Raw genomic sequence first — 22,627 nt, 5'->3', positions numbered from 1 at the left:
TTGTTTCAAAACAAAAAACAAATAGGAATTAATTATATTGGCAAGGTATTTAATTCATTGGATTTGGTGCAAACAGGAAATTGTAATAGACGAAAATCAGTTAACTATACTTCAGTAGGTTAAATGCCACTCTGGTTTACTATATTGGGATTACCTTGCAAACGAACAATATATGGTGTGGTTCTATCACCACCCCAACATCTCTTGCTACCATCTTTACCAATTGAATGTTTTACACATGTTTCTTTGTGTACTTTGCCCAGATCTCAGGCAATACACAGAAGTGTCGAGCTGAGGATGTGGCAGGTTGTGGCTCTGGAATGATTGCTTTTATGTCATCAAAGTAGTACCACACTTTTTCTCCCTCATATCTTATGGATGGAATGAAAAATTTGTTCGGTCCAGCAGAACTCATTGTGTCAACTTCATACTGACCATCTACAATCTAGAGAGTAAAAATACATAATACATAAATTAATGTAAGGATTTTAAATCAACAACAACAAATATCCATGCACCAAATACTTCATACCTGTGTGATTGTGCCAGGAAACAGTTCTCCATCATATTGTACAAGGACCCACTTTCCTGCTTCCAAAACTGACTCTGTGTTCTCCTTTTCTGGCTCAACATTGTCTCTGAAGTCAAACTCTTTTGGACTGAAACATCCACAGGCAAAATCACAAAAGCAGGACACTTCTCTGGTGTAGATAAGGCCTGCCTTTGTTGATGTCAGCTTAAAGAGAAACAAACAGTAATTTTGATTTAAATATATCTATAAAATATATTACATGTGGACACACTCATGTTTTTCAATATGTTTACTTACCTGATGAATTCTCATTGTACCAGACACTGTCTTCAGGTCTGGTGGTACTAATTCGGCACTTGTTTTGACATCTTCCTCCGTAATTTTAAAGAGCCTTACAGATGAATTGAGATTTAGCTGTTCAAAAAGAGTGTTGGCATCCGGTATGCTGGTACCATAGGACACAATTCTGTCAGCCAGATTTTTTAAGGCACCACCCACTCCATCAGGAGCACCCTTTCCATGGGATGCTTCTGTGAAGTTCCATGTTACACAATTAAATCCTCTCATGAATGGCACTGTTGAGGCTAGATAAAAGTTGGTTTTGTTCCGGTATTGAGATGTGGGCCCATCTGAAATAAAGTGGATGTCCCTTGCATTTGGATGCTCCTCTCGAATGCTCCTCAGTACCGGATCAAGGTGAGCCCATGTGGCTATGGCATTGTGCTGAAGACAGTCTGAAAGTGATGCAAAGGACTTCACCTTCCCCCCACTGAGATAAATAACTCCAGTATGGAGGGTTACCTGCTGGTTGCCACCTCCAAAGTGAGTTTCTTTTATTTCTTTGCTGTATTTACAAGCATAGTTCTCACTGTAGTCAACATGAACTACTACTTCATTCTGAGTAAGGGACTCTCTCAATTTCCTCAGTCTTTCATATTGATGCTTGATGTTGAATATGTGTCTTGAGAAGTTTGAGAGATGGTCCTGTGTCAGTTCTACAAGCTTTTCAATGGAGGTATGTCTCTTCTCAAGGAAAGCCTTCCTCACTTCCTTTTCTTCAGTGGGCACAACTGTACCTTTTTTGGTACAGATTTTGTAACCCACTCTTCCCATACTATGATGTTTTCTTTCAGTGAAGGATTCTGTGTTGTGGGAAAATTCTTATTTTTGCAATTGCTGCATGTCCTGTACATGCAGGACATGTCGTTGTCGCAACACACACTGGCCTGCACAATCTGTCTTGGAGAGGATGTAGCTATGATTCCTAGCTGATGCAGCTTTTTTATCTTCAAGCCAAAATTTTCATGTGTTTTACAAGCACATGTTTCTCTGTCTGTTACTCTACGTTGGATGATCCAAAATGGCTTAAGTTTACAGAACTGAGACATAGAAAGTTTGTGCCTGGGATTCTCAGTCTGAAATCTTCTATGTAGATTTGCCATGTTGTTTGTCAAGGCTCTCTTGCGAAATATCTGGCCCTTTTTTCGAATTTCACCAGATTTGCCATTAATTACAGTCGAAACTTCATCTTGGTGAAAGAAGTCGCTAACAATTCTGCGCATAAATCTTCTCTGGCTGTTAGGTAACATTCTCTGATCTGTCTTTCTAGCTTTTGTTTTGTCCTCTCTGCATTCCATGTTCACAAGTTCCTGCTTTCTCTCCCTCTTCTCAAGTCTTCCTAGTCTTTTCGTTAGGTTGATAATCTCTTTATTTCTTTCCAGAAGCTTCTCTTCTGTGCTGCGCAACTTTGCCCTCAGTTTGGATAGTGTTCTTTTTCTTTTCTTCGTTTTGGGTGAGTCTTTTGGGGTAGATGTTTTGATTTGTCTTGGTTTCTGTATCTCATTTTTGGGGGGAGTTAAGTTGATGTCACTACACTGTAAAATATATTTCTATAAGTTGGAAACTCAAAAACTAAAAAGAGCTTTAGAACTTTTGAGAATAGTGTGTTGTGTTAGTTGAACTTAATTACGTTAAAAGTATAATATGTGTATTAATGTATACATAGTTACTATACACAGTACACCCACATATATTATGTAAACAAAAACGTTTATTCTGCAAATGATTAATCACGACTAATCGTTAGGCAGCCCTATTGAAAACTGGAATTTTCAGGGACATTTACCTGCTGAGACAAGAATGGCTGTTCTTTTGGTGCTGCTGCTTGAAGATTTTCTTGAACTTCATTTGCTTCTTCAATAACTTGAATAAGCTGAAGTGAAACATCTTCCTCACTAGATGGTGTTTTGTCTAGTACCGCTTTAAGCTGTTTCTTTCTTTTATAATAACGCTTTGAGCTTTCCCGCCACTGTCTTTTTTTCTTTTCATGTTGCTTCTTAGTCAGTACTTCAGTTTTCTTTATTTTGCCATTTTGTTTTCGTTTTTTGATACCTGGAAGTGGAAAGAAAGCATAACATTAAATTAGCATGTCTCACATTATGGAGAGAAAAAAAAACGTATGTACACATCATCATATAGTATAGACTTGTTGCTTTGTGCGTGTGTGTGTGTGTTTGTGTGTGTGTGTGTGTGTGAGTGCATGTATACTCTCATGTACATTTCCTAACACTGTAGGGTGTTTTTTGCTAATTACACCTGCTGCAACATCTCCAAAGCTAACCTTTCTCTCTCCTTTCTTCTGTACTCCTCGAGCAGTTCTGGGTTGCTATATACTTTCCCCCTGAACTTTGTCAACCTGGCCTTTGCCAAAGCTTTTTTTCTTTCATTTGCTGACTGTCTGGAATGGAAAATCGTAAGGCAAAATATCAACAGTTATTACATTTTAACTTTATTAAATTCATAATAGATATTTAAAAGTAATAAACAATGTGCTTAAATTCTCATTTCCGAAACAGATGTTCTCTTTACCGCAACTGCTGTTAAATCATTGTGGTATATGAGAATGGTGTTGTGGAGGATGAGGTACCCCAGTATGTTTTGCTAATAGTAGAGAAGCCATGAAGGCTTTGCTAATTTTCTACTCAGTGCATATAATTAGACTTTAATAAAGAACATTTTTATAAAAAAATTGTGAATTAAAGAATTTTTGAAATGTATAAAACTACCTGTTTCGGTAATGAGAATCGAAATGTTGTGTAAACATTCTGACAAGAGAATATTTCAAATTTAACTGGAGAGATATAAAGAGATGATCTTACCTGGTAGCCATCTTGAAGTACCTGGTCCATGTGCTTGATCATTCAAAATCAAACTTTATTTAAATTCTGTATGTGTGCTTAAACTGTTCTCAAAAAGTGTTGCGGAGGATGAGAACATCAGGCATGGACACATCGTTTTCCTAATTTTTCTTTATTATTATTATACATAAATATTCAGTAAATTATTTTCTGTCATCTACAGTAGTCTAGCAAAAAAATCACTTAATTTTTTTCTAAATATTTTTGTTATAATTTGTTTAAATTAAAACATAACACATGTTCAAACACACCCGGACGCATTGCGGTAATGAGAATTTCAGCAGAAAAGGAGATAAAATTGACAAATTATGAATTCTTATGTTAAAATCACACATTGTGCAAGGTAGAACACAGTATTGTGTTAATTCTGATGCTTTTTAAAATTACTATATTACACATTTTATAGCTAAAATCATTAGTGCCGTGGTGTTTCAATGGTTTCGTGAGAATCACCCAACAATGAGCAATACTTCTACAGCATTTATTAATCTTAGTTCCTGTTAATTTCAGCATTTGATACATTTATAAAATCAAGCACTGTTACTCTTAAATTTAGTTTAATGCACCTGAACTAACATTAATAACTGTATTGACATTAACAAAAATCAATACATGCTGAAAAACTATATTGTTTATGTTAGTTAATGCATTTACTAATGTTTACTAATACAACCTTACTGTGTTACCAAATCACCTGATTAATTCATGAAATAAATAACAATAATAAATAAGACATTGTTTCCTAATCTGCCCTTATTGTACGTTAATGTAAAGGCATGTACTCCAACAGGCTTTTATTTGTTTGTTATATTGTAAATTTAAATGGAAAATTGACTGTAGTAAATACAACCTTCATGTGATAGGCTATGCATTATGCTATTTTAATTCAATTGAAATAAGTAAGCAGACCAGTAGTCTCAAACTAGCCATGTGACTTCCCACACTAGAGGATAAACAATGTGCTCTTAGATTGGTGAGGCATTCGCTTCAACTACATTTTTGGAGAAGATGAATGTTATTCTCTGGGAATGTTGCCAGAACCACTCACTCATGTAGATTCATTCTCTACAAAATTAGGAAAATTAGACCTTTCCTAAATGAGCGTGCTACGCAAGTCCTAGTCCAGGCTCTTGTCCTGTCCAGACTGGACTATTGCAATGCCTTGGCCGGACTCCAAGCCTGCACAACCAACCCCTACAGATGATTCAGAATGCGCATTAAGAGAGGTCTTCACTCCTCTCTTTGACAGGTTACACTGGCTTCCTAGCAGCTCACATCAAATGTAAAGCTCTGCTCCTGGCCTTTAAAGCCACCACTGGGGCAGCACCACCTTACCTTTACTTGCTTGCTTCGCTTTGGACAAAAGCGTCTGCTAAATGACTAAATGTAAATGTAATTGAATAGTTACAAATCCCACTGTCAGTGTTTTACACCACTGTCCTAAAAGTGGATTTATTTGTTTTTATTAACCTAAATTATAAATGTGCATCTAAGATAAAATACATCTTAATTAAATGTTATAATAAGAAGATATAAGATAATGTCACACAGCAAAATCCCCAGTGTTAAATTAACACTGCTCAGTGTTTATATAATCCACACCAAGATTGGTGTTAAAAAAACACTAAATCAGTGTTAAAGTTAATAAGATAATGAAGTGATTGAGTCATTAATAGTGAACACCTGCTGGTCATTCCGTGTCAAATCAACTCAATTTTGGAATTGTTCCTGTCTTAAAATGTTTATTTTGTTGACTCTTTTTCTGGAGAAAGTAATACTAAAATGAGGAAGGAAGAAAGACAAAATATTAAATGCAATAGATGAAATCACCATAGTTAAATGAACACTATCATCATCTCTGTTTGAAAACTAAAATTACAACTTGCTTGCAGAGTTACATGGATCATAGGTTTAACTTCTAAAGAACTGCTGTAAATCTGGTTAATAAAGTAAGTCACCATTGCTCCGATTAGTGTTTCCTTTAGTTGGGTACTTGGGTCTTGAAGTTTAGTGTTAGTTTTCTTCTGCTCATTGTGGCAGTGTGTTAATAAAACACATCTGTTAAAGCAGAGGAAGATGAGAGAAATAAAGTCTATAACTGTTACTATGTTAATTAGTATGAAAGTATAAGTCTTGGGATTCAATGATATCATAAAAAAGTAATCCCTGAATATAAGTGTTTAATTTATGTTCTGCCAACCCTGTGGGCTCCCTTGAAATCCCCTTGAAACAACTTTTACAATGATTCACACTAAGTAATGTGATGCAGAAAACTATAAGTTATCTAAGTAAAGCATTATTATCTCAAAGGAAAATATTAAAATATTAAATGAACAATTTTGTCCAATCTGGACTTGTAATTATCCTTCTATTTTAGCCCTAATTTCTCCCTTTGTCTTCATCGGTTTTCATCTGCTTTATGTTGTGTTGCGTATATCCGCCATGCCTGTTGGTTTATTAAAATTTACATGATTTTGGCATATACTCGTCTTCCTTATCATACACCACCCGTGACAGAAGAACCGACTGACACAGTGTACAACGTTTGTATTTAGTTTTTTTTTTTGTCGTCTCAGTGTTGGTGTGTAATTTAATTTTCCCCGCCACACATTATGGTTATCCCCGCTCTCAACCCTACTGAGAAAACAGTAGATACCATCACAGAAATTCGAATGGTTTCCATTAAAATACAGTTAGGAACGATTAGCTTTTACTCTTTAAACCTCTACAAAATTCCTTATTTTAGTGTGTTTTGGGACATATTCCAGGAGGATTTAATGTTCCCACCAAGACAAATTAACACATAGGCCTACCAGTAGAGACCCACAGAGATCATTATAGTTTCCATTACAATACAATTCATATTAAAACAGAAATTTCTGTGATGGGTTCTGTTGTTGTTGTTTTTTAGGCGGGAAGTTGCCTTTAATGTTAGAAATATTGTTATCTTCAAGTACACTTTTAAAAAAGTGCACTTTAATACACTGAAGCGCACTAAAAGTAGTACACATATTTTTCACAAGGGTAATCTTAGCCTTTTTTTTCACAAGTCCCTGTTCCTGCTTAACAAATGTCAAAATTGAATTGGTACTGCAATCCTTCATCCACTTCAGCTAAGCTATGATGAGTTTGATTTTGCATCAAACCTTCTTGCAAATGAGTACCCATACATTGATAGATTCCAATTCAAACTTGTGTTTATTGGTTTCTAGCAGTCTTTTCATCCAAATATTGAACATCCACTGGCTGTTAGAAACCTCTTTTGCAGAAGCAATGAGGTTTACATATATGAAAGTCTCTCTACAAGGTGAGATGACAAAGACAAGCAGACCATATCCTGGTTGTTTAGATCAGTTGAAGACCAGTTTATGGTAATTTATTCTGATGTTCAGCAGCAAACAAATTGCAATCTACAATATAAATTATGTCATTGCTGAAGACCTTAATTTTAAGTATGGAGGTGACTGCATGTGCTGTATTATTGTTTGAGGCCTTGCAAAAATGATATACAGAGTCAAATGTGGGACCATCCATTATTTTCTACTCATAAGAAATTTAATTTATTTGATCAAGTAGAAAATTACTTAGAAAAAGTAAAAATTGCATATTTCTACAAAATTCAATAGAAAATTAATTTAATAGTGTGAGATGCCTGCTATGAGAAATAATCATCCATTTTTGGCTTATTGGGTAGCACTGTTGCCTCACAGCAAGAAGGTCCCTTGTTCAAGCCCTGGCTGGTTCAGGAGGTCTTTCTGTGTGGATTTGCATGCTCTCCGTGTCAGCATGGGTTTACTCCAGTTTCCTCCAACAGGCCACAAATATGCAGGTAAGTTGAGTAGATGTTAAATTGCCCTTCCCTCAACTGCTTGTGTGAATGAACTTTTATGTAGATTAACTGGTTCTTGCCATGAATATAGATGCTGGAGTGGCATAAATTAATTCATTAAAATGTTCACTGTAGAATCAACCAAGGGAAGGTCTGACTCTGAGTCAACAGCCAATCACCGTCCTAACAGTACTCATCATCTGATTGGATAAGCTAGTACATTGGGTCACAAACTGTTTTCTCAAGTTTTTGTAATGAACTTGCTTTCTTTTACAGTGCAATATATGAAAACAATAATTGCAAAGATAAACAGGTTTATTTGCAAATAAATACAACAAAGGCATAACTGTTTGGTCTGCAAAATATTACATTTAATAGATGACCTCATAATAGACTCTCATCGTCTTCTTTGTGTTCCTCCTCATGAACCACTGGCAGCAGATCTCCCCAGTCACTGTTTCTGGCACACCTGTACATATCTCTATAAGAAGAGACAATGAAATCAAATACATTTTTTTGAATTTATTTAAAACAGACAAAACAGTATAATAATAATAACTTTCATTTATATAGCGCCTTTCAAAAAAAACCAAAACAGCAAGGGAAGATGAGGGGAGGATAATATACTATTACAGATGCTATAGCAATTCTGCATATACAGACAGAGCAAAAAAGATTGGTTGAATACAAGTACAACATACTTTCCATGATGACGTGCCGTTACGGCGAGCTGTCTGAGTTCTCCATTGGAGCAGCAGAGCTGACACTGAACATGTCTGGGTCTACGGTGCACTTGTGCCGTGAGTCTACCCATATCCAAACTCTCAGTCTTCAAAGCTTTCTCTCCGTTTGACCGGGATATAATTAGATAGCTGAACTTCTCCTGCTGTCTTTCTTGGCTCTGTGAAGTTTGATTGATAGAGAGAGGTCGGGAGAGAAGTATCACTGGATATCAACTTGCTCACTTGCTCAATTAAAATGTATTGAATCGAATTGCATTTTGAAATGTCAAAGGTAAATAAATCAGCTGGGAAACGGGCCGTTTTGTTGACTTACCCTGGATAAGGGCAGGGAATAATAAAACTGGGGGAAGTTGCAGGGTTGGTTGATCAATTTGGGACAAGGCAGCTCATGAGTACACTGTACAAAATACAGGAAACAAAATAAAAATGATGTGTCAATATTACCCACCAAATAACAATACATAACATGATTTACTACAATCCAGGTATTACATCAGGATAATGAGAATGGTTTTAGTGATGCTGTTTCAACACACCGGCGCAAATACTGCTGGTTTCCTCAAGTCATGTGTTACCTGCTCTTCTCCCTATAGTCATACAGAAAAAAATACAATATACTTGTGTTAGTTTCTGTACAGGATCATTTTTAGACAATTAAAAACACTCAAAATGTTAAATTCCCTGCTAAATGAATAAATGTAGATGAGTTAGTGACAAATGACTTCACATACATACTACAATTTCTAAAATGAAGAAGTTATACCACTATTAACCCAAAATAAGGTGAAATCCTTCTCGAAATCATATCATAGCTGCGTTTCCCTTACAGATTTGTGCAAAACATTAGATTTTTTCTTAATGTCAACAAAATACTATTGCGAAATTATGCAGTTTCCATTCACCGATGATATGCGACCGAAAGGTAGTTTTTCCTCTAGCGAAAAGTCATTCCAAACATCAAGTCGACTGATGTTGTTATTAATATCACATCCACCGCACTAGACATTAGTTTTAACTGACGGAGACATAAGAGTATTATCTAAAAATTAATGCCAAGGAAAGCCCCTTATATGGAAACCGTTAGGTGTTTCTTGGACATAATAGTACATTATTTTAAATCAAAGAGGGAGTGTTATTTAAACATTATTGGCAAGAAAAGCCTCTTATACTTGAGAGCAGTGTTTCTGGGAGGTTTTAGTACATAACACTTTATCTTCAAATAATGATTGTGACTTATTTGCAGTTTTGCAAAATACAACTTTTCTGAATTGCCTAAAAAACCACCTTATGCGAGCGTTAAAAATTTTTGAGATATATGGGAGTTTTTGCTAAATTTACATGTTTCAAGGTAGGATTACATATGAATTTGAATACATTCATAATTCTAATATCCATCAAAATAAATTTCTAAATCTTCAAAAAATAAATCAATAACTATATATCAACTGGAAAGCTCTAAAAATGTAGTTTTCATATTTCAAAACCTTATTGCATTAATAATAATGCTGTGACAGTAAAGTATTAATTTGTGACTAAGATTATGCAGCTAACTATGCAGTTGACACCTAGTGGCCTTTGTTGGTAAAACCACTAAAAGTGTGACAGAAACCTAATTTTTTGTGATTTTAACTTGAAACTTTAAATTCACTTGTGCTTTTTTTTGGGGCGTAAACGAATCTGCAAAATTGATGTGTTTCCATTGGCCGTATTTTCAATTCACAATATCAATTTGTGCAATTTAAAGGGTAATGGAAACGCAGCTATTGATATCAGTATACAACACTGCATAATATGTTTAATACAAGTTGTACATTAAAGATTACCCATATACCTTAAGTATAGTGTTTCTGGCCTCCATAAGGATCTGATGGCCTTCCTTGGTTCCATTCTCCACAAGTACCTGAACAAAGTACAAAAAAAACTGCAATTAATAACTGTTAATCTTCACGAGAGACAAGATTGTACACTATTCAATGTCACAATGTTGTTAATCAAAATGTGACTTTAAGGAGTACTGTTTAGGTTTATCACTCACAAGATATTGGTTGGTTTTTCTCCATAGGGTGTAAATAACATTGATTCGCTCGTTCAAAGTGGCTAGCTCTGACAAAGAGAAAGCAGCTAGCACGAGATCAAACTGCACCTGCAGAAACGACATGACATTCAGTATGTTCTGTTTGGGAAATATGAAAAGATTTTATTATAAAAAATACCTTAGGAGAAACAGGGAGGAACTGGCGGAAATATACTTCTTTGATCAATGGATTATCCATTTCATCGCCTCCTGTTTGGTGCGCACAAACCTCATTAAATACAAAACATTATATATGTCTATATAAGGTGTAAGTTTTACTCAATGGAAATAACCTTTTATCAGCTGTTCTGCCAACATGTTCATGTCTCCAGAGCTGTCAACACAAACATACTCCTTCAAAGAGTCTCCCCAGAGGGTGTGCGATGCCCTAAGTGAAAGAATAAAACATTTATAATTAGCATATATATACAACCTTTCTACAAAGGTTTACTATGTAAAAACATTTATAAGAAATACATGTAGTTATATAAACATATTACCAAGTACATGATCCAAGTCCTGATCCAAAGTCCAAAAGAGAATATGGTACAAATAAAGGATCTCTCTTCTTTATCTAAAATATGGTAAAGTGACACATTGAAAACAAATTAAAAAGGGTGTTGATGTATTTTAATAAAATACTATTAAAATACAAATAAATGTTTATTAAAAACCTCATTTAATGCTCTGGTGACAGCAGCATAACCACCTGCGAGCCTGGCAGCCATATACAGCAACCCAAGTTCTTTATCATACCTTTAAAGATAAACACACACTATGAAACATGCCTGCATGCCATGCAAAACCACACAATCTTATTCTACCTGAGATGAGTCCTGTGGTATGTTGTTCTTCTCAGTTCAGATAATACTTGCTTTCTTATTCGAGCCTCTAGTTCATGGTCAATAACATCTGAAAAAATATAGTTTTTTATTGGTTTGAGTATAATTTTCAGTGCACGAAGCTTCACCGTTATCTTCTTAATCATATATACGCCACCTGTATGAGTATCACTGTCTTTATCCAAAAATTTCCTCTCGAGAAGAATGGCTTTCTCCCTAAGCTGTGAGGTTTCTACCGCACGCTTTCGGCTCCAAAGGAAGTTCGACAGTTTATGTGCTCTTTCTGTCAGATCTTTTACCTCTGCCCCTACAAAATATGCATTTTTAACCACAATTAGAAATATGCAATATATGAAAATGTGTATTTTTAAATGGTGAAATAATTTTCTGTTTAATTACTCCAATGGTTAAAAAAGTGGTGGATGAGTTCTTACTTCGTAGGATGGACAGTGCTGCCTCCTGCAGTTGTTCTGGCAGCCGCACTGTTTTGAGGTTTGTAACACCTGGGTGTTTCCGATGAGGAGCACCTTTCAGGAAGTTAGTCTGGACAAGAGGCTCTACAGTACTCTGACACTAAAAACAGGCAGAATGTCAATGCTTAAATCATGTATAATGCAATGCAATATCGTAAACGACAGAATCATCCCAATAAACTTCCTTTAAATTGAAAAACAAAAATTGCAAGACTTAGATGATAATGTAGGGTGGTATTTTATTTTAATCAGGAATTGAATGTATAGTAATGTCTCCATATGACAGGTGTTTAAATGGGAGGAGTTACTATATCAAAGTAGACCAATCACTGCACATCAATTACCATATTCTCAAGCTCCAGTTGTTTGACTGAGATCAAATAGCAAAGTTTGTCAAAACAACACACTGGTCAACAAAAATACCAGATATCCATGCAACACGAACGGACAGACAATGTAACTGTGTGAATAACTAATAAATATGTACGATCTACTTTATCACCATCACTCAAAACCATAGCGCGTGCACGCCGTATATAGCCAACTCTCTAAATGACGTTGAACCACAGCGGAGGGCAGCTCACTGTAGAGGTCACGTGCTGAGTGCTCGTCACTCGTCCAATCACCTCGGGGAAGGTCTGAGACAAGAGCCAATCGCTGTCCTCACAGGACATCATCTGACCGGATGAGCGAGTGCACAGAAAACATGGGTCACGCGCGGTGGTCTCGCACAAGACGTTGATACTCGCGCACGATTCCGCGACTCAACCGATGCGATCCGCGCTGGCTTGGAAACGCTCGCGGCTGGCGCAATGAGTTCGATGTGTGAGCTAGCACAAAATGCTAGAACCCAATTCAGACTACTCTCCCTCCGCTGTTTTTAACATTATTGTATGAAAATTTTTTTTACTTACCCTCTGTGCTTCTTTTATACAAAGAGAAACGTAACATCTTGGACATTTAAGACACACTCGGCTGCTAAGTAAATACATTTTTATTTAAAAATAGTAAACGCAGCAAGATCGCGTGTTCGTGTGACCGTCGGTAATACGGCTTCAAAACAAATCCGTCTAGAAACAAGCTGTGGTAAATTCGTTCCTACACAACAGGTCCGCGTTATTGTTACTTTTGGCGCCATTCAAATCACAAAACGAAGCTCTTAAATCTCAGGTTAGTATTGATAACATGGTTAAATAACGGATGCCTGCATTTTTAAGGAGAAAAGCACGGCGTTTTATCTAACGTTATGTATTTTTGACGTAGTTTGAATAGTGAGTCCGTGTCCCGTGCAGACGAGGAAGTGTTCAGACAGTCACTATATACGCAGTCAATTGTTTCATTAAAAACTATTTTATGTCATACTGTTTCATAAAACAACGCTAACATATAAACGTATTTCTTTATAAGAGTTTAAAGCATGAGACGAACAAGAAGTTCACGAGGCAAGTCTGTGGCAGATTCAACCTCAGGGAGTGAAAGCTCAACTGTAAAGACAGGTAAATACCTCATTTTCACAATAAACAAGTCAAAACAACTTATCATTTAAGTGTAGAATGATTTTTACATTTTTTAATTGGTTTAATAAAGTTAAATTTAGACATTACTATATAATACAGTACTGAAATTAGCTCGTGCACACCACATTGTTTACAGATTTATGGGTGTGAGTGAGAAAGCTGTATAGGTTTAAAGTTTAATAAGGGTTTAATGATTTGAAGTGATGCTGAATATATAATATTTATTATTTTTCAGTTTGGCAGTGGAAGGGGGACAATGGTGAGTGGGAACCGTACAGTCCAGAAATCTGTGCCCAGCTGGATACAGCAATGCAGTCTGGAGCAAAGTCGCTGTCATTGACATTCGGATCTGGTTATGAAGTGGATCTTGTAAAACTGGTTCAGATTAACAGTGTCACCAAGTATAAGCGAAAAATACGCCTTCAAAAAGTGAAGTCAGGTAATCTGTGTGGACAGTGTGTCAGTTTGGCAGCTCTGTTTTGCTTCGGTATCTGATGAAGCCTCTGTAGAGAAACTAACAGCGGGTGATTTGTTGCATTGCAGAGGATCTGAATGAAGGTGATGTTTTAAACGGTAATAATAAAGGCGCAGATGTGGCTCAAATTAAAGAAGAGAAAGAGGAGGAAGATGAGCAGCCGGTGTCCAAGAAGAGACGCAATGAGGGGAGGAGTCAGAACAAAGCCAAGCCTGTTGCCAAAGAGGAAAGTAAAGGTGATGTTCAATAAAAAATAATAATACACATTCCTATATCCTAGTCTTATTCTGGGAAGATAATACAGAGACAAAACTTTGTAATATTTCATCAAAATAAAATGACTAAATCTGTAAAAATACTGTCCTGTCCTTCATGAATGCATCGCATGCAGTCCCACGGTAAAAGGGTTTCTTAACACTGTTTGATATTGACGTAACTTTTGTTTTTGCCCCAGTTGCTCATGACCATACATTTCTCATGTTTGTAAGCAGAGGTTGTGAAGACGGTGGTTATGAAGGGAAAAGCTCCAGTTGACCCAGAATGTAAAGCTAAAATTGGAAAGGTAAATATCTGTTACAGTGATTCATTTTTGCAAATGCAAACTTCTTAAACGTGGTTTGTTTTAATGCATCTTTTTTCTGTTGATCATTCGCAGGCCCATGTCTACAGTGAAGGGACTGATGTATATGATGTTATGCTGAATCAGGTGAATAGTGCTGAAAAAATATCAAAACATAATGGGCATCATTTATCAATCTAACACAGAAACAAGCGCAGACAGGGTTCACATGCGATTCATTAAAAACATTTGTATGCCGCCAAACTTATTGCACAAATGATCATGCATTGAAAAATCAAGCAGATGAAAGCTATTGTAATTTTAATATTACACCCATATAAATGAAGCCTCGTCCCTAGAGTTTATGACATGTACAACTACAAACGTAACCCGGGCACGCAGAGAGTCATGAACGCTGACCTTTCAAGTTTAAACAAAATGGCTTGGATGTAAAGGAAGAAATTAAAGGAAGTAAGAAAAATGCAGTTTGGTGTCAGATCACTGAAGAGAAATAATCTTACACCGAAAATGCCTGTTAGTCTTGTTATTTCATACAATTTACATAATTATACAGCTTTTTTAATGTAAGAAATGACTTGTGATGTAATGCTCACATGAATAATACTGTAGTATACTAACATAGGCATTTTTTCTGGACGGGCTTATCCTAGTCCCAGACAAAAATGCAAGTTTAAGCTGCCTTGATTTATAACAACTTGCACTGACATCTCTTAACATACATCAGTATTGTTTTGCAAGGTATGTTTGTAAAAACTACTTAAATGTTTTAATATAACTAAGGCCTAGTCCTGGATTAATCTAAACCCTGTCCAGGAAACTGCCCCATATAGTAGTATATACTGTAGTAAAATTTGTAGATTGTGTTTTTGGACTTTTGGATATATATACTTATATTTACTAAACAATTCATTATAGTTAATATTGGTGGAGATATATTGTATAACAATTGTTATGATGAATTGTTATTCTGCATCGATTCATAAAAATGTAAATAAATATTATGTATATGTGAATTTTGTTGCAAGTTTTACTAGGGCTGGGTATTGGCAAGGGCCTCACGATACCATGCATCACAATACATTGGGCATGATACAATGCATCACCATACGATACAATACATTGCATGCTGCGATACATTTTCTTTTTTTTTATACAAAAATGTAAAAAATAAAATGAATAAATAGAGCTGAATATAAAAAAACAACTTTTTTTAAAGTCAAAGTGCTTTCACACATCTGCTTTGAAAGCTGCTGGCGTTTTAAATTATTCTGCCATTTTCTCACTCCTGCTAACTTCTGAGACATTGGCTGAATGGCCGTATGTGACAGACAACTGGACGCAGACAGAGTTTTTTTTTTTAAATAGTAGAGATCGAAATATCGGAACACTATTGTGGAAAAATTATCACAATAGTTAGCTGTATCGATATTTTTGCACAAACTTGCATATTCACCGCTTATGTACATTTTGATAAATGCAAAGTTTTGCATGAAAATGACCGTACGCCCAGTTTGCGCCTGTTTCATAAATAAGGGCCCAGTGTACCCTAAAGCACAAAGTCTGATGTCTTCTTTTGCTTTCTTTTTACAGACTAATCTTCAGTTCAACAACAATAAATATTACCTCATCCAGCTCCTTCAGGATGACAACGCGAAGGCTTACAGTGTATGGATGAGGTGGGGGCGAGGTATGAGAAACTGACTTTAATAATTGTATAAAAATCTGGATCTGAACCCAGACTAATCATCATCATTCATGTTCATTTTGTTTATATCTTCAGTGGGTAAAGTTGGACAGAACAGCTTGGTTAGCTGCGGGGGGAATCTAGCTCAGGCCAAAGACACCTTCAAAAAAAAGTAAGATTGATACTACTATTCAAATGGTTGGGTGAATTAAATATTTGATACAAAAACCCTCTAATAAGAAGACATACAGTCAAACCAAAATGTATTCCCTACTGAAAAATCCAGGTAAGACCAGCATAAGCTTAATAGCTTTTTACTTGCCCTCAAGCTAGTTCAAGTTGGCCCTCCCAGCCTGACAAGCTTGAAAAGTGACCAAAACACAGCTAAACCAGTTTACAACCAAACTGGGAGACCAGCAAAAACCAGCTCAACAGCTTATGCTGGTTTTAGATGTTTTTATTCAGTCAAGATTCAAAAATGTCTCATGTTATCACAGTTTATTTGTTATTTAGATAATGCTTATAAAATATGACAAGAACTTAGAGTTAAAACTATTTGATATATACCAATTTAGGTCAAACAGTTTCCAAGCAATGCTTAATTTTGTTCAGTCTGTGGTTTAAAAAGGTCACGCTAACATAAAAAAACACTTAAAGGGATAATTCACCCAAAACTGAAAAATCTGTCATCATTTTTGCATCCTCATGTTGTTCTTAATCTGTATGAATTTCTTTTTTTTCTGGTGAATACAAAAGAAGATATTTTAATAAATGATGGTAAGCACACAGCTGATTGTAACCATTGAGTTCCATAGTAGGAAAAACAATTTTTGTACTGTCAACTGTGTGCTTACCATTATTTATCGAAACATCATCTTCATCATTTATCACAATACTTCCATAATATTTATTTTATATAGTTGCATTCATTGTTATTCCATAATTTTGATCAAATTTAAGTATACATTTATTCAAAACTTTATTCAACAAATAAAGCATCATGATTAAGTGACTGTAAACTTGCAGTGTTTATTATGTTGTATTATTCACAGATGTCTACAAATGTAAATAATCTTTAACATAAATTAAAATGACATATGCTACTTAATTGCAGGTTCTTAGACAAGACCAAGAACGAATGGGAAGATCGTGCAAGTTTTGAGAAAGTTGCAGGAAAATACGATATGGTGTTTGTAGACTACAGCATTGAGGACAAAGTAAGGAGATGCTTTCTTTTTAGCTACCAGTACCAACCACACAAGCAATTGTTTCCTTCATTCTTATTTTTTTCTTCACAGCAGGAGGACAAGATATCCCCTCCTCTCGAACAAAAACCCTGCCGGTTAAACATCAAGGTTAAGTCTCTCCTAGAGCTCATATGTGATCTGAAAGCCATGGAAGAGTGCGTGCTGGAGATGAAGTTTGATATCAAAAAAGCTCCCCTCGGTAAGCGTGGGAAAGAATATTATAAGTGATGATTAATGTGTTCAAACAAAATTGAAAATTAAATGGCAGAGAAATTAATATTGACGGTATTTATTTATCCTGAAGGTAAGCTAACAGCAGAGCAAATCCGAGCCGGTTATGCATCTCTGAAGAAGATTGAGGATTGCTTAAAGAAGAAAGGCAATAATAAACAACTACTGGAAGCATGCAACCAGTTTTACACTCGTATCCCACATGATTTTGGGTAAAAATTATTCAATAATGTATATATAGTTATTTGTATGGGTGTAGTGATATGTAGTATGATGATATTTTGTATATATTCAGGGCTCCCACAGGTCGTTGAAAGTTTGTGAATCTTGGGAAAAAATATTTAAAGCAACACCAAAGAGTTTTTGTTCTTTGCTCCCCCTACAGGTTAGAAGCGTAATTGTTCATTAGCACTGTCGTAAATACTGCAGCATAGCTGGCTCTGATTGGATTGTAGGTCTGCCGTAAAGCAAGTTTTTGTAGTTTTCACTCGAACTACAGGACCACTACCCGACAGTTGGAAACTTCTTTAGTGCGGTTTTGGCCGATAGAGGGCTGCAAAGCGAATGTGAAAGTGCCGTTCACCCTGATTCGAGTGGATGAACCACTGAAACTTTTTTGGAAACGTTATTTTAAGGTAAAAAAAACTCTTTGGTGTTGCTTTAAGGGCTGGAAAGTTTTGGAAAGATATAAATACATAAATACAGGTCATTGAAAGTGTTTGAATCTATTTTATGCAGGAAGTTTTCTGGAAAAAATCCAATTCCCTGTGTAGTGTAGGATAATATCATAAAAATTCCAGATTTCCAAACACACGTTCTAAGCTGTGTGCTTTAAATGCTTTTATCTTCTGTATGTGAATGTTGATTCATACCAAAATGCTTTTTTGCATAATTGTGTTTGACACATAAAAACGTCTCTGGTTACGTATGTAACTGTTGTTCCCTGAGAAGGGAACGAGACGCTGCGTCTCTCTTGCCATACTTCCTGCGTCCCTGTAACGCCGTCTTTGGCAATATTTCAGATAGCGATATACTTCCTGGCTCCCGTGTCACCCTGTCTTTGTCGTTAAGCCTCACTATTGGTTGAATTTGATATACACATTCAGACGCACTTACCCCTGGAGGCGTCCCCAAAGTGTCACTGCTGTAACAATGTATCTTAAAAGGTAATACGATGTAACATTGCTCTCACTTGAAATGTGTCCCCACATTTAGTCCTTGAATTTGAGGGTATTGGTTCTGGAAAGTCCTTGAAAGGCCCTTGAATAGGCTTTATGCCCAGCTGCACTACTTCCTGAACTTCAGCCAGCTCCTTGTTTCCTGTCTGCCATTATTGGACAAACTGATTAATCCAGGTGTGCCTGACCTCAGTAGTCACAAACAAACTGATTAATCCAGGTGTGCCTGACCTCAGTAGTCACAACAACAATAATCAGACACACCTGGATTATTCAGTTTGTCCAATAATGGCAGACAGGAAACAAGGAGCTGGCTGAAGTTCAGGAAGTAGTGCAGCTGGACATAAAGCCTATTTGTTAACTAAGGTGTGGGAACCCTGAATATTGTAGGGTAATACATTTTTTAAAGCATTATGATTATGTAATCCTATTTGGTTGATGACCAGATCAGTAACATATCTATAACATTTTTATTTTAAATACAGAAGGTTCAGTTAAACTTTTAATAAATGTATCATTCTGTACCAAGTATATGTACAACAAAAAATCAATTTCAATTTTGCAAATATTGTGATGCTACTGTATTGTATTGTTAACCCAGTATTGTGTTTTTTATAGAAACATGAGCTATAGTGTCACATGCCTATTTATTTTTGTTTTAAGTTATTAGATGTTCTAAAGAGTTGATGTCGATTTTAGGTTGCGGACACCACCCGTCATTCGCACAGAGGACGAGCTGAAGGAAAAGATTGCTTTGCTAGAGGCTCTTAGTGACATTCAGATAGCTGTGAAAATGGTTCAGTCCAGCATTCAGAACGACGAGCATCCTCTGGACAGACAGTATCACTCTCTGAAGTGTCAACTGCAGCCACTGGATTCTGACAGCAATGAATTTAAGGTGCATATTTTTATAACCTTCATTGGATAGGTCACAGAAACATGAAACCCACAAAAATGAAAATTCTGTCATCATTTACATGCACACAAGTTGTTTCACACCTGTATAAATTACTTTATTTTTCAAAGGAAGATATTTGAAGACAAGGAAAAACAGGGGCACCATTAACTTCCATTGTAGGAAAAAATACTAAAGAAGTGAATGGTGCCCCTAATCTGATCTGTTTCAAACATTCTTGAAAAAAATCTTGGATCTGAATCGCACGCTCTTTGTGTGTGTGTTTTTTGTTTGTCATGAGCTCACTTTCTGTTTGTGTGTAGGTCATAGAGAAATATCTCCAGTCCACTCATGCACCAACACACACTGACTACACAATGACCGTCCTGGACATTTTCACTGTGGAGCGAGAGGGCGAGAAAGACAGCTTCCTCTCTCAGATGGACAACAGGTACTAAACCAGGGTTCACATGCCAATTATGAGAGTTAATTACCTCTTGGGTTTATTGAGTGGGTGACTTCTCAGATTTCTCAGATTTATGCTTTGTATGTGTATTTTAGATAGTAGTTAATTATTTTATGTGTTAATATTAGGATGCTTCTGTGGCATGGCTCTCGTCTGTCTAACTGGGTGGGGATCTTGAGTCAGGGGCTGCGAGTTGCTCCACCAGAAGCTCCTGTAACTGGATACATGGTAAGAACTCTTACTTCTAGTGCTCTGTCTAGACCGGGCATGAGCAGGACATATTCCAGGTATAGTCAATGAAAGTGTCTTCACCAGTGGTCGCCAACACGTCTCAAAGATCGACCAGTCGATCGCCTTCTCCTGTAGATCTCGCAAGTAAGAGAAAAAATGTAGGTCGGACCATCTGGATCACCAGGATAATTCCTGGCACAGCTTATTGGTCAATTAATATAAAATTTCGTATGTTTGTCAGATCTTATTTGGTGAACCAGATAATTATGAACCATATATATTTAAAGAAAGTTCCTTATAATAATCCCTTATCTTACTTAAAGAAGATGCGACTATAATGATAATTAAAAACATTACAACTTGTATTTCAAGAGAGACAACATGATATTACCAACATCCTATGGACCAATTCCGATAAAACAATTAAAAACAATCTGATCTTATGTAAATGAATTAAGAAGTCTCTAAAAGAAGACTAAAACCTACCAATTATACATAAATTAATTGTAAATTGTTATAATATTATATATAATAAAAACAATTAATTTGAAAAACAGTTTTCATTCTCATTGCATTAACTACACCGCTTTTACCAGTGGATGTCGCCAGCGTGCAGTTTTCTTGCCGCATGTTAAGGTTTAATTTTGAGAATGTTTCTCATTATAATGAGATATTTTGAGTGTTATGACATACTGACTTTATTTGTTATGTTATTTTAAGAATTGTGTCTATGGTGCACGTTTCCCCCTCATTTTACAACATTGAAAGTGGCAACTTTAAATATTATGAGTTTTCTTGGCATGAAAATTGGATCCATGCATTTTATGTAATTAAAATATAATGATCCTAAATAAAACACCTCAAGTTGGAGGTTCAGTTTGGGCCCTTTTGATAGGTAGATCTTGCCTTTCATCAAGGCCGAGGTTGTGGATCTTGGGCGTAAAAAGGTTGGTGACCACTGGTCTAGACCGATGTCTTCAATGGATCGTTCACCATAAAATTAATATTAACCCATATTTTACTTGCCCTCAAACCATCTTAGGCTTATATGACATTCTTCCTTCAGGCGAACACGGTGGGGGGTTATATTAAAGAATATCCTGGCTTATTCAGCTTTATTATGGCATTGAATAGTGCCCCATTTTTAAAGTTCCATGTAGACGAGCTCAAACTGATGCATTGTTGTTTTTGGTGTAGACAGGGTGTTAGTACAAAACAGTGATAACTGACATGAGCAGTGTAACAACTCAGTCACTTAATCTTTTAACCTCTCTGTCCTTAGTTCGGTAAAGGGATTTACTTTGCAGACATGTCATCAAAAAGTGCCAATTACTGCTTTGCCAGCCAGAAGAACAACCAAGGAATTTTGTTGCTGAGTGAGGTTGGTTTCCCTTGTGCAACCAGATTTTCCACAGTTTTCTAAATGTCAAAAAGATCATCTTTGGATGACTTATTTCTCTACAGGTTGCCCTTGGGGGTGTCAACGAACTTTTGGATTCCAATTACGAAGCTGACAAGCTGCCCTTTGGGAAACATAGTACAAAAGGCATGGGACAGACTGCGCCCGACCCAAACAACCATGTTGTATTGTGAGTCCATTATAAGAATGAAATGATAATAGAGTCAAGTGCTATAAATCTTTTATATAAATGTTCACTTTTGTCTTTCAGGGATGGTGCGACTGTACCCATGGGGCCATGTGTAAAGACCGGGGTGGGGCAGAGAGGCGGCTACTCGCTCCTGTATAATGAATACATTGTTTATAACCCTGCCCAGACACGCATGAAATACCTTCTTCATGTGAAGTTTAATTTCTCCTCGCTGTGGTAAAGCAAAAGGGGATTCTTGACATTTAACACACTAACTTTTGAATTTATATATATATTTATTAATGTCTACATCTATAACTAATGCAATCTGAGGTGAAGGACGTGACATGTAGTATTTGGTGCAGCTCATGTATTCATGAAGGTTAATAGAATCTGAAAATCTTGAAGAATTGCATATTTTATGTTCTACTAATGTAAGCAAAATGTTGTTTTTGTTAACAAAAGGAAGTGTGTTCGTATTTTTATAAGAAAATAAAATGTAATATGTTGTATAAATCTTATGTGCTTTTGTGGAAGTTTGAACAGAATACATTTTGCTGAAGACTATTAAAGGGGAAAATAACTTAATTGTTTAAATTTATTATCCATACTGGTTTGTTTGATCTTTGCAGACATAAGCCTTTATGCATGTTAATGGGCCTTAGTCTTGAAACAAAACCAGAATAAGTAAAAAAAATACATTTTTGTCACTCTTGCAAAACCTTTCACATTTAATTTACATAGGAATGGTTTTACAGGTTTAAATTTTTATTTTATTTTTGGAGACACGTGTGTATGAATGTAGGTATACAGTATGTTTTTAGTATATGGGTTTAGTAAATCA

General features: G+C 36.0%; 3 protein-coding genes across 7 annotated transcripts; 1 reads left to right on the top strand and 2 right to left on the bottom strand.

The window, feature by feature from the left end:
- LOC135767463 (uncharacterized) lies at positions 1–1,205 on the bottom strand. Its single transcript, XM_065277191.1, has 3 exons — positions 830–1,205; positions 533–736; positions 1–445 (listed from the first exon to the last, which is right to left on the bottom strand). The coding sequence occupies exons 1-3, from the start codon at positions 1,097–1,099 to the stop codon at positions 233–235; spliced, it is 687 nt and encodes a 228-aa protein (XP_065133263.1). The 5' UTR covers positions 1,100–1,205; the 3' UTR covers positions 1–232.
- Positions 1,206–7,859: 6,654 nt separating this feature from the next.
- mettl17 (methyltransferase like 17) lies at positions 7,860–12,744 on the bottom strand. Of its 2 annotated transcripts, none has more exons than XM_065277095.1 (14): positions 12,605–12,744; positions 11,652–11,790; positions 11,375–11,524; positions 11,200–11,287; positions 11,050–11,131; positions 10,876–10,949; positions 10,669–10,763; positions 10,515–10,585; positions 10,337–10,444; positions 10,133–10,201; positions 8,838–8,888; positions 8,615–8,698; positions 8,260–8,459; positions 7,860–8,039 (listed from the first exon to the last, which is right to left on the bottom strand). In XM_065277095.1, exons 1-14 carry the CDS (start codon positions 12,680–12,682, stop codon positions 7,943–7,945), a joined length of 1,386 nt encoding a protein of 461 aa, XP_065133167.1. In that variant the 5' UTR covers positions 12,683–12,744; the 3' UTR covers positions 7,860–7,942. The 2 variants fall into 2 exon arrangements, with proteins under 2 accessions (XP_065133167.1, XP_065133168.1); XM_065277096.2 differs by lacking the exon at positions 12,605–12,744 and adding an exon at positions 12,035–12,169.
- Positions 12,256–22,299, top strand: parp2 (poly (ADP-ribose) polymerase 2). 4 transcript variants are annotated; one of them, XM_073815002.1, is made up of 17 exons: positions 12,256–12,581; positions 13,098–13,186; positions 13,443–13,646; positions 13,751–13,918; positions 14,171–14,244; positions 14,338–14,388; positions 15,853–15,949; positions 16,043–16,118; positions 17,061–17,163; positions 17,245–17,392; positions 17,498–17,636; positions 19,302–19,500; positions 19,821–19,948; positions 20,092–20,191; positions 21,477–21,575; positions 21,659–21,783; positions 21,865–22,299. In XM_073815002.1, exons 2-17 carry the CDS (start codon positions 13,108–13,110, stop codon positions 22,022–22,024), a joined length of 1,950 nt encoding a protein of 649 aa, XP_073671103.1. In that variant the 5' UTR covers positions 12,256–12,581; positions 13,098–13,107; the 3' UTR covers positions 22,025–22,299. The 4 variants fall into 4 exon arrangements, with proteins under 4 accessions (XP_073671103.1, XP_065133125.1, XP_073671104.1 ...); XM_065277053.1 differs by lacking the exon at positions 12,256–12,581 and adding an exon at positions 12,726–12,860 and having other exon boundaries at positions 14,174–14,244; XM_073815003.1 differs by lacking the exon at positions 12,256–12,581 and adding an exon at positions 12,726–12,860 and having other exon boundaries at positions 17,248–17,392.
- Positions 22,300–22,627: the final 328 nt, after the last annotated feature.

The sequence above is a fragment of the Paramisgurnus dabryanus genome, chromosome 6 (genome assembly GCF_030506205.2).
Source record: "Paramisgurnus dabryanus chromosome 6, PD_genome_1.1, whole genome shotgun sequence".
NCBI classification, from domain to species: domain Eukaryota; kingdom Metazoa; phylum Chordata; class Actinopteri; order Cypriniformes; family Cobitidae; genus Paramisgurnus; species Paramisgurnus dabryanus.
This window is presented reverse-complemented; position numbering and strand designations above follow the sequence as displayed.